This window comes from Megascapheus bottae, chromosome 20 (genome assembly GCF_031878675.1).
Source record: "Megascapheus bottae isolate mThoBot1 chromosome 20, mThoBot2.hap1, whole genome shotgun sequence".
Lineage (NCBI taxonomy): Eukaryota > Metazoa > Chordata > Mammalia > Rodentia > Geomyidae > Megascapheus > Megascapheus bottae.
Genome location: NC_143528.1, coordinates 3648819 through 3663350, shown reverse-complemented (window position 1 = coordinate 3663350; position 14532 = coordinate 3648819). Strand labels below are relative to the sequence as shown.

Here is a 14532-nt window from a genome sequence, read left to right as displayed (position 1 = left end):
CCCTTAATTTAGCAAAAGTCTGCCTCTTAAAATGCTGATTGAGCCTAGATATCAGAGTAAAAGAGAAGATGCTTAATTTAAGTGATGAAGAGAGCATTTTAGGTTTGTTGACAAGTGGGATGTCTTTGGTCTAAGTTGGGTTGTGCTCAGTTAAGTACTGTACTAACTCTCTGCATCCTAAGCATGTGTGCATTTTCCTCAGCTATAGTCTTCTTGGAACCAGGTACCCTTGGATACCAAGAGTCTAATGTATGTATGTTCAATTTTTTAATGAAGACAGTGCATTTGAAAAGAATATGTATGTGTATATGTGTGTATATATATTCTTACTTATAACATGAAGTATTTAATATTTACGTGTCTACATCAATTACATTCTTATTTATTGTTCTTAATGTGTTGAAAGATTTCGAGAAAGTAATGTTAGTCTCCTTAGAGCTTCCTGTTTTTATTTATATTGAAGTTACAAAAGTTTTTGCTCTAGATATATGGATGATATATTGTGAATATTTCTTCAGTAGTTTAATTGTGGAGTATCTACTTTATTAGTTTAAGATTTCTCTTTGCTCTATTTTGAATTTACGTAAATTTTCCCTCTCTTCTCCTCTCTTCTCTTTTTTCTTTTTGTTGTTGGTACTGGGACTTGAACTCTGGACCTGGGCACTGTCCCCTGAGCTCTTTAACTCAAGGCTAGCACTCTACCACTTTGAGCCACAGCACTTCCAGTTTTCTGGTGGTTAATTGGAGATAAGAGTCTCATGGACTTTCGTGCCTGGGTTGGCTTTAAACTGTGATCCTCAGATTTCAGCCTCCTGAGTACCAAGGACTACAGATGTGAGCCACAAGTGCTCAACCTACATTTTTATTTTCTTTGTGATAATGTTTTGCCATATTTTGCCATGTTTTGTCATGGTTTTGGTGCCAGTATCAGATGTTAAGCTTAGAACCTTGTATAATGTATGGTCCTGCTTCCTCTACCACTTGAGCCATCTATCCAGTTCATACATTTTACTTTGACCTTGTTATGTTACTGGAAATTTGGTGCCCTGAACTCAGGGCCTATTCACAAATATTCACTCTTTAAAATTATATAGCTGCAGAGGCACAATGCTTGAATGCCTCTCCATATTTATATGAAATAATATATATCGAAACCAACTCCAAGATAAGGAAAGAAGAGATCTATGTTCTGATGGTTCTTGGGAGTGAAGTGGAGGAGTGGACACAGAGCTCGAGGGAAACGGATGCAGCAGTGGAGTTCACTGTACACTGATGAAAGTGAACCACATAGCTCATGGGCAGAGACAGCAGGGAGGGACTGGGAGAGAATGAGGGAACAAAAGACACAGTACAGGGCCGGAGTCTGGCCTAGTGGTAGAGTGCTTGCCTAGCATGCATGAATACCTGGGTTCGATTCGTTGGTACCACAAGCATAGAAAAAGTGGTGCTGTGGATCAAGTGGTAGAGGTGTAGCCTTGAGAAAGCCTAACGACTGTGCTCAGGCTTCCAGTTCAAGCCCCAGGACTGGCAAATAAATGAATGAATAAATGAATGAATGACAGTACAAAAAGAAATGTACTCATTACCTGACTCATGCAATTGTAATCCCTCTGTACACAGCCTTTATAGTAACAATAAAGTAAATTAAAAAAGAGAAAAGGATAAAAATCCAATAAATAATTTTTATCAATCCCCCCAAAAACAAAACCAAATGTAACTGAAGGTATCTCGGTTAGTATTGATCAGAAACTATAGTTGTGAACTTATTTGGTTACCTTTTTCTTTTATATTAACATACTTTATGCCTAAGTTGCCTTATAGATTTAAAAAAAATTTTTGGTCCAGCACTTTTCAATTTTTTTTTTCTGTTGTATGTATGGCTTGGACACTGTCCCATGAGTTTGCTCAGCCACTTGAGCCACAGCTCCATTGATAGCTTTTTAGTGGTTACTTGGAGACAAGAGTCTCACATTCTTTCTTGCCCAGGCTAGCTTTGAACTGAGATCCTCAGATCTCAGTCTCCTGAGTAGCTAGGATTGCAGGCATGAGCCACCAGTACCTAGCTTTTATAAGTTGTTAATATTATTAAACAAGCAGCAAATGGAAAGCTAATAAAACTTGAAACACCCCAGTTTGTTTTATTCTTTCAAAAATAAAAATTAAAAAATATTTTATTTGTTAAAACAAAGCCTATCTCCCAGTATGTGATTAAGGATGAATAGAGATATCTCCATGAAAAGCATAATGGGAAACAAGCCATTATCGTCTCACAAATTTCTAGAAATTCTAGTTTATGCAATGAAATGAGCCATGAAATATATATTCCTAAATATGAAAGTTGAAATTTAAAAGTATATAAGAAAAATGAGATAAATACCTACTGTTGTTTTGTACTAAGATAGTAAGGGAGGGCGGGGAGGGGGAAGACCAAACTTTCTGTTGTACATTGAGAAACACACACACACACACACACCACACACACACACACACACACACACACACACACTCTAGTTTGAGTCATATTAGAGTAGTTATCACTGAGACTCCTTGTAGTCTTGGGATTAACCATGTGGTTATTTTGGGTTCCCTATATTTCTTCTGTTTGTATTCATAGGGAATAATAGACGGTAGTTTTGTTTTGCCTTGTTTTCTCCCATCATTAGTTCTATGTCAATTCATTGATGTTTCTGCATTTTCAAAAACATAATGTTGCAACTAACCATCCCTAGAATTATTGAAAAGCATGATCCTAGGACATAATCTGTACCTTGTTCTTTTTTTCTCTTTGAATACTTCTTATTACTAAGTTCAGTTTTTATTTGCTTCACTTAGTTCTTTTCTTTTACAGATCTGTAGAAACTTTCAGTGTGTAAATGTGTCTGTACTGAATTATGACTGTGATATTCAGGAAAAGTGCCACGGACATGGGGTAGGTGGTACGTTCTTTTTCATGACAAGTGATGTTAAAGAGTGATTATTTCCAGTGAGACTTAGCTGAGAATTCCCAAGATTTCTAGATTTTTTTTTCAGATGTTGGAGTAGTTGTTGTTTGTGAATTTTTTTAATCTTAAAGATAATATGTTTGTGTTTATAAGCATTTATTCCTTTCTCTTGGCTTCCATTCTGGAGTCGATACAGAGCAGCATTCACAATTAACACAAGTGGTCTTCTGATTATTTTAAAGGTGTGTAATAGCAACAAGAACTGTCACTGTGATAACAACTGGGCGCCCCCAAATTGTGAGACAAAAGGATATGGAGGAAGTGTGGACAGTGGACCTACCTATAACGGCAAGTAACACACAGAAAATCCATGTGACTGCATAGAGGCCCATGCCGTGAGTTGGGCATCATTGTACCTTTCCCGCCCCATCAGGTAGATATTTAATGTGTTGATTCTCCCTGGAGTTTTTGTGAATGTTGCCACCATCACCTCCTACCTCCTCCACACCATTTTTCCCCCTCCAATTTCTTAACTGGACTTATGTAATAACTTCTTACCTAGGTTCCCATTTTCATATTCTTATGACCTATGTTTCACATTACATTATAGGATATTCGTGTTTTCTTTTGAGAATTCAGCTTTGATTTTGTCAGTGCCCTACTTTTAATTCAGTACTGCTCCATTGACATTAGAGTTAAATCCACAAGTCTATAACACAATGTAACTGCACTATGTGATAGTTGAACTTTCTGGTCTAACCACTGTGCCTAAGACAGACCATAGCTCCTTTGATTTCCTTTACTAGGCTACTCTTACTTCTGAACCTTAATACCTTGTTATGGTCATTCTTGGAACTAGGCTAATCGCTATTTAGACTTTAGTTTGTGCCTTGTTTCCTAATGGAAGTTTTCCTAATTGTCCAAATCTGACTGAATCTGGTCCTCATCTTTAAAGACTTTCACATGTGTAGTACAAATTTTTCTTCCCTCATAAATCATGAGCTCCTGTTTGCAGTTGCTTTCTGGTGAGAACATGTACGAGATGAAATACAAGGTGTTTGTTTAGCTTTCTCAGAATCTGCCAAGCTGTTTCCCAGAGTGGTTACAGCTATCCTACTACCTTGACTGCAGTTTCATCTTCAGCCATTTATGTTACTTGCGATTATAAATCTGAAAAATCACCATGGTCCTGGGATCTGGGGTCACCTGTAGTGTCATTGACAAATGATAAAATGAACATATTTCTACCTTTTATCCCAGGTAAAGGTTAATGCCTGTCCAAAATATAAAAAGGTCTAAGTAAATGAGAAAAAAATCTCAAAGTCCATTAGAAAATAGGTTGCATAATGATCACAATGAACAAATAATGGTTTCTTCTTTAATGTCAACAAGTTTCAACTTAATAGAATAAAAACTAACTTAGTTGGGTACCAAGAGCTCATGAAACCCTAACTATTCAGGAGTTGGAGGTCTGGAGGGTCACAGTTTGAGGCCATCTGTAGCAGAAAACCAAGATTCTTACCTCTAAAATAGCCAGCAAAAAGCTATTTTGGAGGCATGACTCAAGTGGACAGTTGGGAGCAAGCAAGCTGGATAGGAGCACAAGGCCCAGAGTTCAAGCCATAGTTTTGGCACAAAAATAAATAAATGTGAATGTAAATAAAGTTTTTTGTTTTTTTGGTGGGTCATGGGGCTTGAACTTGGCCTGGGCGCCGCCCCTGAGCCCTTCAGCTCAAGGCTACCGCCCTACCCCTGAGCCTGGGCACTGTCCCTGAGCTCTTCAGCGCAAGGCTGCTACCCTACTCTTGAGCCTAGCCCCACTTCCCGTTTTCTAGAAGTTAATTGGAGATAAGAGTCTCAGGTCCTTTAGTGCCTGGGCTGGCTTTGAACCTTGATCCTCAGATCTCAACTGCCCCCGGCTGAATGTAAATAAAGTTTAACAACAAAAGAAGAGAATGTGAAAAAAAAAGTGTTCCAAATTGTGTTTATTATATGCTATCTTTCATGTATTGAAGGGTCTACATTTACTTTGTGCTTATATTTGTGTGACGAAAAACTGTAAAATTAGATAAGAGAAATTATTGTACATCACCTAATACATCACCAGTCACCTAGTATGTGATGGGTAGGCTGAAGTAACATCTGACTGAATGACCATTAGTGTCAACTTCATCTCTCTAGAAAAGAGCACTGCCCTGAGGGATGGACTGCTCCTGTTCTTCTTCCTGATTGTGCCCCTCATTGTCTTTGCTGCTTTTCTCTTCATCAAGAGGAACGAACTCCGGAGACGCTTCTGCAGAAAGAAGAGATCCCAGACTTATGAGTACTTAGACATTTTCATATTTAATCTGTGTAAATAATTTTCATCATGACAGTAGTCCTTACCGGGAAGGTTGTGAGCCAAGTGCAGTGGCACATGCCTTAAATCCTAGCACTGGGGAGATAGAGGCCAGAGTGTGATTTTAAATCCAGCCTAGAATGCATAGAGAGATCTTATCTGGGAGAAAGGAAAAAAGGGAAGAACCAGGATATTGGTGGCTAAGTCATCTCTTACAGCAACAATGGCTAGAATTAGGGTGACTAGCTTGTACCCTTAGGGTCAGGTGAGTTTAATATTGATTTCTAATAAGAGCAAGTAGAGATTTTGGTTATGCCATTGGATAGGTTCTCTAATTTCAAAGCTTAACAAATGCTGTAACCATAAACCATGTTCTATTTCTTCTATGAATTTTTTTTGTGGATCATGGGCTTGCACTTGGCCTGAGTGCTGTCCCTGAGCTCTTCAGCTCAAGGCTACCACCCTACCTCTGAGCCAGGTCCCACTTCTAGAAGTTTTCTAGAGGTTAATTGGATAAAAGAGTCTCAGGTCCTTTGTGCCTGGACTGGCTTTGAACCTTGATCCTCAGATCTCAGCCTCCTGAGTAGCTGGGATTACAGGCGTGAGCCAAGGTGTCTGGCCCTTCTTCTATGACTTTTATTTCATATATCAGTTCTTATAAAAAAAATGGAAGCACTGGAAGTGGCACTGTGGCTCAGAGTTCAAGTAACATTTTCAGCTTTCAGTTTAACAGACACATTTTAAGAAATGAGGTGTGATAGAGGAAAGCGACAGTTCCAGTCTGTATCTACAATAGTGTGAGTAGACTGGGCCTCTTTATCATGCCTCAATTCAAATTCCATGCAGTCATTTGTTAGAAAATTATAAACTGAGGGCCGGGAGTTTGGCCTACTGATAAGAGTGCCTGCCTAGCATGCATGAAAACCCGGGTTTGATTCTTCGGTACCACATACATAGAAAAAGCCAGAAGTGGTGCAGTGGCTCAGGGTAGAACACTAGCCTTGAGGAAAGCCCAAGGACAGTGCTCAGACCCTAAGCTCAAGCCCAGGACTGGCACAAAAAAAAAAAAAGAAAAAGAAAATTACAAACTGAAACCACAAATAAAACCTTTGGAGCCTTGGTTTGCTTCCTAAAAAGAATAATAATATTACCTGTTTGCTGTTTTTTGGGGGGTAGAGAGGGAAGGGTTACTTTAAAAGTAAAATGAGGAAATGTTAACAAGTAAAGCTTGTTGCACATTGCTGCATATTCTCCTTACTTAATAATTAGCTGTTATAATAATGATTTCTAGCTATCTCTACCTGTCTAGCCTTGATTACTCATTTTTGCCTCAGTGCCCTCTTTCTCAAGTAGGACATAATTTTCTCAGAGTGTACTGATCTTACCTTCAACCTTTGAAGGATTCTAAAACAGATTTATCTTCCTGTCTTTTCTCATCCTGTCATTCTTCTGTCTGGCCACTCCCTGCAGAGAATCAGCCAGTTGGCATTCAAGTTTTAATTCCACACCTCTGTTGTCTCCCATGCCTCCTTGTTGTTTATCAACTGTCACTCTGCCTGTCTCACTGTAGCCAACCTATTTGCTAACTCTGGACTTTTCTAATTTTTAGTGACTGCTTCAAGTATTTCCTATTCAGTCTAAGAATTTGCTTTTACTTATCCTTGGTTTTAGGGAAATTTGAGGAGAAAAGTTTGTGAATATGGTCCTTATTGACTAAAAAATGTGTGAAAGCTGTTAAAAATGCCCTGTCTCCTGGTTATCACCATCACCACCATTATTATTTCGTAGTAAGGAAACCAAAGCTATTCTGTGATGTGTTCTGTAGAAAGGGCTTCATCTTAACCTCAAAGTCATTGTGTCTTTCAGGTCAGATGGTAAAAACCCAGCCAGTGTTTCTAGACAGCCAGCAGGTGCTCCTCGCCATGTTTCTCCAGTGGCTTCTTCCAGACAAGCTGTAAGTTTAAAATAAAATTTTTTTCTTCACTGGATATTATATATATATGTGTATATATATATAATTGTAACATATGTAGTACATATTAATATATCTACATATAATCTATATATCTACATCTATATCACTGGTCAAGTGCTTGCCTAGCTTGCATGAGGCTCAGGGTTCCATTCTAGTATCATTAAAAAAAGAAAAAAGATTAAAGACTGGTTGTGTAGGTGTAAATAAAACCTTCACAGGAATTTGAGAGTCTTCTGGGGAGAGGGACAAGTTAAAGGAGCAAGAGCAAAGGCCGTGGCTGGGAATGTGAGAGGAGGTTCACAATATCTCCCTTGACACAAAGATTAAGAAATGAACTGTCTTGTTCTATCACTAGCTGTTTCCACTACTGCCTCCTGTTTTCATTGCTTGGCTTTCCTGAGGCATGTTCCCAAAGCCTCCCCCCCACCCCTCCAACTGCTGAGTAACTAGAGAGTCCTAATTGTCCCTGTAATGGGATGGCAATCACCATTGCTGCAAATGTATTCCAGTTCCTGGGGTAAGGGTTTCTTCGTATTGATAAGCTTATATCAATATGCTTGAGCAATTGATACTATTTTATATGCTTTAAAACTTATTAGAGTGCTTTATTTGAGTTTTGGCACACGCGTCTGCTTTACCATTACTTTGTGATCTACCCCTTTTACATATACCTATGTGCCAACCTTTTCACTACATATCCCATAAGTGCCCCCACCGTTTCTATGCTCAGATTCCAGGGCTGCAGTACAATGAACTAGACAGGGAAGGACATTCTGCAAGTGTCTTCTCGTTCATGTTGTATGTTCTGTGACGGTTCTGGGTAGTTAGTATCCACTTGTTGTATGGTAGATCCAGTCTCAAGAACAGAGAAGCCATCCACTTAAAAGATCAAATTTGGCATCTTTATTGGCACACTAGTGGGCACAGAGGGACTGCAGTTTCAAATCCCTATTGCCCTGAATACACAATACATATTACATATTAAATTATACAACATTAAGAAATCACAGTAAGTTACAGCTGTCTGTGAGAGGTCAATGAACACAGAGACATTTTCCATCATTGTATCCAATGCTATTGGAGAGTACTGATTCAGGGCATATAGGAATTAAATCTCTGAATATTTAAATCTTTTTGAGAAATTCCAAATTGTTTTTAAAGAGTTTGTACCATAAGATGATTGTATGAGCATCACATATGATTTCTATCTATGCCAATAGTTGGTATTATCAGTCTTTTTCCTGGTTACATAGAACTGAAATGGTTAGATGTCCTTCTTCATGTTTTCATATTTATATAAGTATATATACAAAAATCCCGATACTGGAGGCTCAGGCCTGTAATCCTAGCTACTCATGAGGCCAAGAGCCGAGGATGGCAGTTCAAAACCAGCCTAGGTAAGAAAGTTTGTGAAACTCTTGTTTCCAACTAACCACCAAACAACTGGAAGTAGAAAGAGGTATGGCTCAGATGATAGAGCACCCAGGCCCGAGTGAAAAGTGAGGCCAAGTGAGAATGTAAGGCCTTAAATTTGAGAGTCCCCATCTCAACTGGAAAAGCTGGATATGTAGCTATCATCCCAGTTACCATGGGAAGAGTAAATAGCAAGTTATAGCCTGAGGTCAAACCCAGACCTGCCAAAAGAAAACAAAGCAAAACCCCAAAACTTAGAAACCCAATCTCTCTCTCTCTCTCTCTCTCTCTCTCTCTCTCTCTCTCTCTCTCTCTCTCTCTCTCTCTCTCTCTCACACACACACACACACACACACACACACACACACACACACACACACAATTTTATAATCAATGGTAAGGATTTTTTTTAAAGTAAGCAAAGCAAGCATTATTTATTTTTTGATATTAGATAGAGAATAAAACTCATGAATGCTAGGTGAGTACTGTTATTGAGCTGTATCCTGACCTCACTTAAGCTGTAATATCCCAGCCATTTTGTGGTCCTCGAGTCCCCCAGCAATAAACAGAGTCACCAGCTCTCAGTGAATGGAACTAGGAGTCAGTTTAATAGCAGTGCAGCGGCTACTCTCCACCTTCAGGCTGATCGAGAGCCCCCCTGCACCCCTGACCTTCTGTGGGGCTGAGCTTTTAAAGGAAAGCGCCACACACAGGTGGACCTGCTCACCAGGAAAACACCACATGCAGGTGGTCAAGCAGTTTAAGTATTTTTACAAATAAACAAAAACAGAATTAGACAGATAATCCTGACAGGTTACTACAAAGCAAAAGATTTTTAAATATGACCCCTACAGGTAGTCTGTCAATATAAGCATATTACTTACTGTTGTATAGAAATAACAAATAGGGGCTGGGAGTTTGACCTAGTGGTTAAAATGCTTGCCTAGCATGCATGAAGACCTGGGTTCGATTCCTCGGTACCACATACATAGAAAAAAGCCGGAAGTGGTGCTGAGGCTCAAGTGGTAGAGCTCTAGCCTTGAGAAAGTCCAAGGACAGTGCTCAGGCCCTGAGCTCAAGCCCAGGACTGGCAAAAAAAAAAAAAAAGGAATAACAAATAGGAAATCATACACAAAAATATTTGTGTCTGTGTTGTGATAGGAACTTTGATTGTTTTTTTGTTGCTTTTCTCTTTTTAGCCTGTACAGGCAAACAGATTTCCAGTACCAACCTATGCAGCCAGGCAGCCGCAGTCATTTCCATCAAGGTCAGAAATGCTATAGTTTATAGCTATAGAGTGTGTGTGTGTGTGTGTATATGTGTGTGTGTGTGTGTGTGTGTATTTATTTATTTCATCGTTGTGGGGCTTGAACTCTGGGCTTAGGTGTTGTCTCATGGACTTTAGTGCCTGGGCTGGCTTTGAACTGAGATCCTCAGATCTCTGCCTCCTGAGTAGCTAGGCTTACAGGCGTGAGCCATTGCACCCTGCTGATTTTTTTGCCAGTCCTGGTCTTGAACTCGGGGCCTAAGCACTGTCCTTGGGGTTTCTCAAGGCTGGAGCTCTACTACTTGAGCCACAGCACCACTTCTGGCTTTTTCTATATATGCGGTACTGAGGTATTGAACCTGGATCTTCGTGCATGCTAAGCAAGCACGCTACCACTGGGCTGAACTCCCAGCCCTATTGATTTTTAAATCATTCCCATTTTAAAAAAGTCAGGCTGAGCACTGGAGGCTCACACCTGTAATTCTAGCTACTTAGGAGGCTGAAATATAAGTATCATGGTTCAAAGCCAGTCTGGGCAGGAAGGTCCATGAGACTCTTATCTCCAATAAATACCCCCCCCCCAAAAAAAAAGAAAAAAACCCCAAACTGGAAGTAATGCTGTCGGCTCAAGTGGTAGAGTGCTAGCTTTGAGCCAAAGCAGCTCAGGGACAGCTCCTAGGCCTGGAGCTCAAGCCTCTGGACTGCATTTCCCCTGCCCCCCCCCCAAAAAAAATCCAGGCATAGAAAGAAAAAAAAATGAAACAAATATGTAAGACTCAGGATATCTATTTCACAGTCATCAAACATATCAAGCAATGCATTTTTTCCATATATTTTATTATAATTAATAGAAGGATTATGTTATATTCAGAAAGAAGGTGCATTACTTCACATACATTGATTGTCTTGGTCCCCATTTCCCTCCCCCCACCAAACAATGCATTTTAAAACAAGTGTGATAGTTGGTGGCTTACACCTGTAATCCTAACTACTCAGGTAGCTGAGATCCAAGGATTGCAGTTTGAAGCTAGCCTGGGCAGAAAAATCCATGAGGCTCTTATTTTCAGTTAATCACCAAAAAGACAGAAGTGGAGCTGTGAAAAAGCTGAAGGATAGCTCACAGGCACTGAGCTCAAGACCCAGTTCTGGAACCAAAAATAAATAAACAAGTATGATGATTATGTTATGTGATTAAAAGTTGATAGACAATGCCATTACAGACCTAGAAACTTAGACAAAGAATAAATGCAGGTTTTACAACTTTGAAATCCAAGAAGTATTCTAGTGTGTTATTAGAGTGGAGAATCACTCTAATAACACTGGCAAGGAAAGGTGTCCAGGAGCTAAAGTGTGAGGATTGAGAAAGACAGCTGGAGATAGAACTGCATGTTGAGTTGTCTGAGAGAATGCTTCTGAAGGGAGCTGAAAGGTCAGCTAGTTTTTTCTTTTAGTATCATTTTATTGTTATGATTAAGGTACTGTACAGAGGGGTTACCATTTCATAAGTCAGGTGAAGAGTACATTTCTTTTGGGAATATACTTCTCTTGCTCTTTCCCATTTTTTTCCGCCCGTGCCCACCCACAAGTTTGTTTTCAACACAGTGTCAACTGGGTAACACTACAGCTTTTGTTTACACTTTGTCCCTCCATTTCCGTGTCCCTTCTTTCCCTTCCAAAGAAGGAACAAGATGGAAAGAAAAGAGAAACAACAGCAAAGAAAAGAACCTCTTGCTTCCATTTGCTGTAGGCATTCTGCATATGGCTTGTTTCACACTCAGTAGAAATTTGCTGTCTGTAAGTTCTATCAGCACAGCAAAACTACTCCATCCACTTAGTATCTTTTGTCTTACAATTTGATTTTACAATCACTTGCAATAACCTTCCTACAGTATCAATTATGGAATAATGGTAATATAAGGTTGCAATTCCATTAGATTCCAAGTGGACCCATTAATCAATGAATATCTAAAATAATATAAAAATCTATGGTGCTTGTCTGCTATCAGAGAGGTTAAGAAAGGTATTAAGTAGGCTTGTACCATATTTTCTTCAGTCCATATACTGGTAACTTTTTTTTCTTTTTTCTTCTCACAGGCCACCTCCACCACATCCAAAAATATCTCAGGGAAACTTAGTTCCTGCCCGTCCGGCCCCAGCCCCTCCTTTGTATAGCTCCCTCACTTGATGGGGGGGCCCTTGTCTTTGCAGATGTCTTCAGGGAACTGAACTTTTTTTTTTTTCCTGATATTTTCTTGAAAAGCTTTTCTTCCTCTTGCAACTATGAATGAAAACAAAACACTACAAAACAACCTAGCCAAGAAAAGCAGAAACCAATCATGGAGTGGTGAAACAGAAGGAAATGCAGTGGAAACACAGGAATTCACTGGGCACTACTTTCATTTCCATCCCTCAGTGTCTTAGTCCATCTTCCATGACGTTGAAATATATATATATCATATATATCATATACATATGATATATATTTTTTTACCATGGATTAAGCAATTTGAAGGTGGTGGTGTAATGGTTCTCAAACTAAGTGTTCTATTAGTGTAAGATTTATCATCATGTGCTTAAATGTAATCCTGTATTTTTGACCATAATTATTCATGTAATTTCTGGTTGAACATGCGATAATCTGATACTTATGAAAACTGACTACTTAACTTCCAATAATAGCTAATATTTTTCATCTTGCACGGATTATTAACCATTGTACACTAAAAGCTTATCCCTTGTTTGCTACACAAATAAGTGAATATTCATTCTGTCTCCAGAACAACGCACAAGAATCACAATTAGGATGCCATCTATATTATTTTGAAAGTGATCCACTGAGAGTGTGGATTCACATATGGTTGTTGGCTTCCATGTTAATGATCTTGCAACTATAAATGACTGTTAGGAAATTTAATTTAATACTAGAATTTCTCTTATGCATCATGTTTAGGCATGGTATTGTTTTACCATAGCATTATTTTAATTAAAGTATAAGCCTTCAGGTACGAAGTATTTAATAGATCTAATCAAGATGGCTGTTGAATCACAGCTGTAATACATCAGGAGCAATGATAATACCTTCAATCAGTTGAGCTATTGTAAAACCACTTGAGAATTTCCATGAGCACTTTACGTCTAAAATCTGAATCTTCGAAGCTTGATATTAAATCATTTAGAATGTTTACATTTACTAAGGTGTGCTGGATCATGACTCTTGACTATAATATTTTCATAGAAATTAGACTGGTAAAATGAAGAGGTTTCTTAAGTACAATTTTAGTGTGGTATCTGAGTTATCTCAGCTGTGTTAAAAATGAATTTTTACTATGGAAGAAATGTTATGAGCAATGAAATTTTAAACTCTTAAAAGATTTTTCATAACCTTTCATAATAAAGTTTAATAGGTATATTAACTGAATTCATTAGTTTTTTTAAATAATATTTTGGTTTGTGTATGTATATAAATACAAATAAAACATTTACAATAAACATTTATTTGAAATTCTTATTCGTGTAAATATTCATAATCTAATAACCTTAAAACTTAACCATTTTGGGGGAAGAGATCCTAGTCAAACTTTTGCCAAATTGTGCATAGTAGCTTTATGATGAGGGAAAACAGATTAGCTTTGAAGAAAAAGGAAATTAAGTTTTCTGAAGAGAGAACATTATTTTAACAGACAAATAATATTAAAAGAATAAGCTATTCTAAAAGATGGGTTTTCATTTTGGTTTAAGTAGCTGAGTGGATTCATATATGTCTAAAACATTTCTGTCTTTCACATGTGTGGCTTTAACATTTGTAGTTGCAGTGTATGTCATTTGACAATTTGCAGTTAGTGATGTAGCAACTGTGGAACATAACACTGCCCTTGGAATTAGATGTGTCATGGGATCTTTGACTAACTAGAAAGGTTTTTTCTGAAAGTCTTTGATCTGAAGTGATTTTGCTTTAAGATACTTTCTTCATATTTTCACTTAGGTTTCTTCTTGAACTGTTCTGGGTTTTGATTTATCAGATATCAAAGTCACTTAAGATTTTCATACTTAGTGGCATACATAGCAAGAAGTTTAGCAATTTTCAAATAATCAAGGATATCATCGACCTTATTCAGAGGATTATATTTTGCCTTTCTTGGTAGTCTGGTTCTCTAAATATGAAGTTAAGTACAGTTTAGATTCTTTTTGTTTTTAAAAGCAGAAGTCAGTTTTTATCTACTATCTGGCAGGTACTATTAGGTACTGAGATATGTATAAGTCCCATATGGGACATGCTTTTTTGCCATTTGGAAGAATAATGAACCACAGTCTTGTTCATGATTCTTCTACCTCAGCCTCGTAAATGCTGGGCGTACAGTGTTCATTAGCTACAGTACCTCATATAGACTGTTCCATTAAAGAAAGAGCAAAGAAAGATAAACGAGAAATTCACTGAGAATACTTAACTGGCAAGTTGACTCATTTCTTCTAGTTACTGTGAAGCAAAGTGAAGCCAGCTTGGCTCAGCTGATATTGGGGCTGGCACTAGCTGACTAGGAGCTACAAGGTAGACGTGGTTTTTATTGCTTTGATTTTGCTCAGGCTATTCTTTTTCAGT

At 38.3% G+C, this 14532-nt stretch overlaps 1 protein-coding gene across 1 annotated transcript in view; it reads left to right on the top strand.

Moving 5' to 3' along the window:
- Positions 1-12314, top strand: part of Adam9 (ADAM metallopeptidase domain 9) — a 93227-nt gene extending 80913 nt beyond the window's left edge. The window contains exons 17-22 of the mRNA XM_090353889.1: positions 2849-2929; positions 3185-3290; positions 5124-5265; positions 7147-7234; positions 9868-9935; positions 12030-12314. Of these exons, the coding sequence (XP_090210015.1) occupies positions 2849-2929; positions 3185-3290; positions 5124-5265; positions 7147-7234; positions 9868-9935; positions 12030-12120 (576 nt within the window). The 3' untranslated portion in view covers positions 12121-12314. The remainder of the gene's footprint in view (positions 1-2848; positions 2930-3184; positions 3291-5123; positions 5266-7146; positions 7235-9867; positions 9936-12029) is intronic.
- The last annotated feature ends 2218 nt before the right edge of the window (positions 12315-14532 follow it).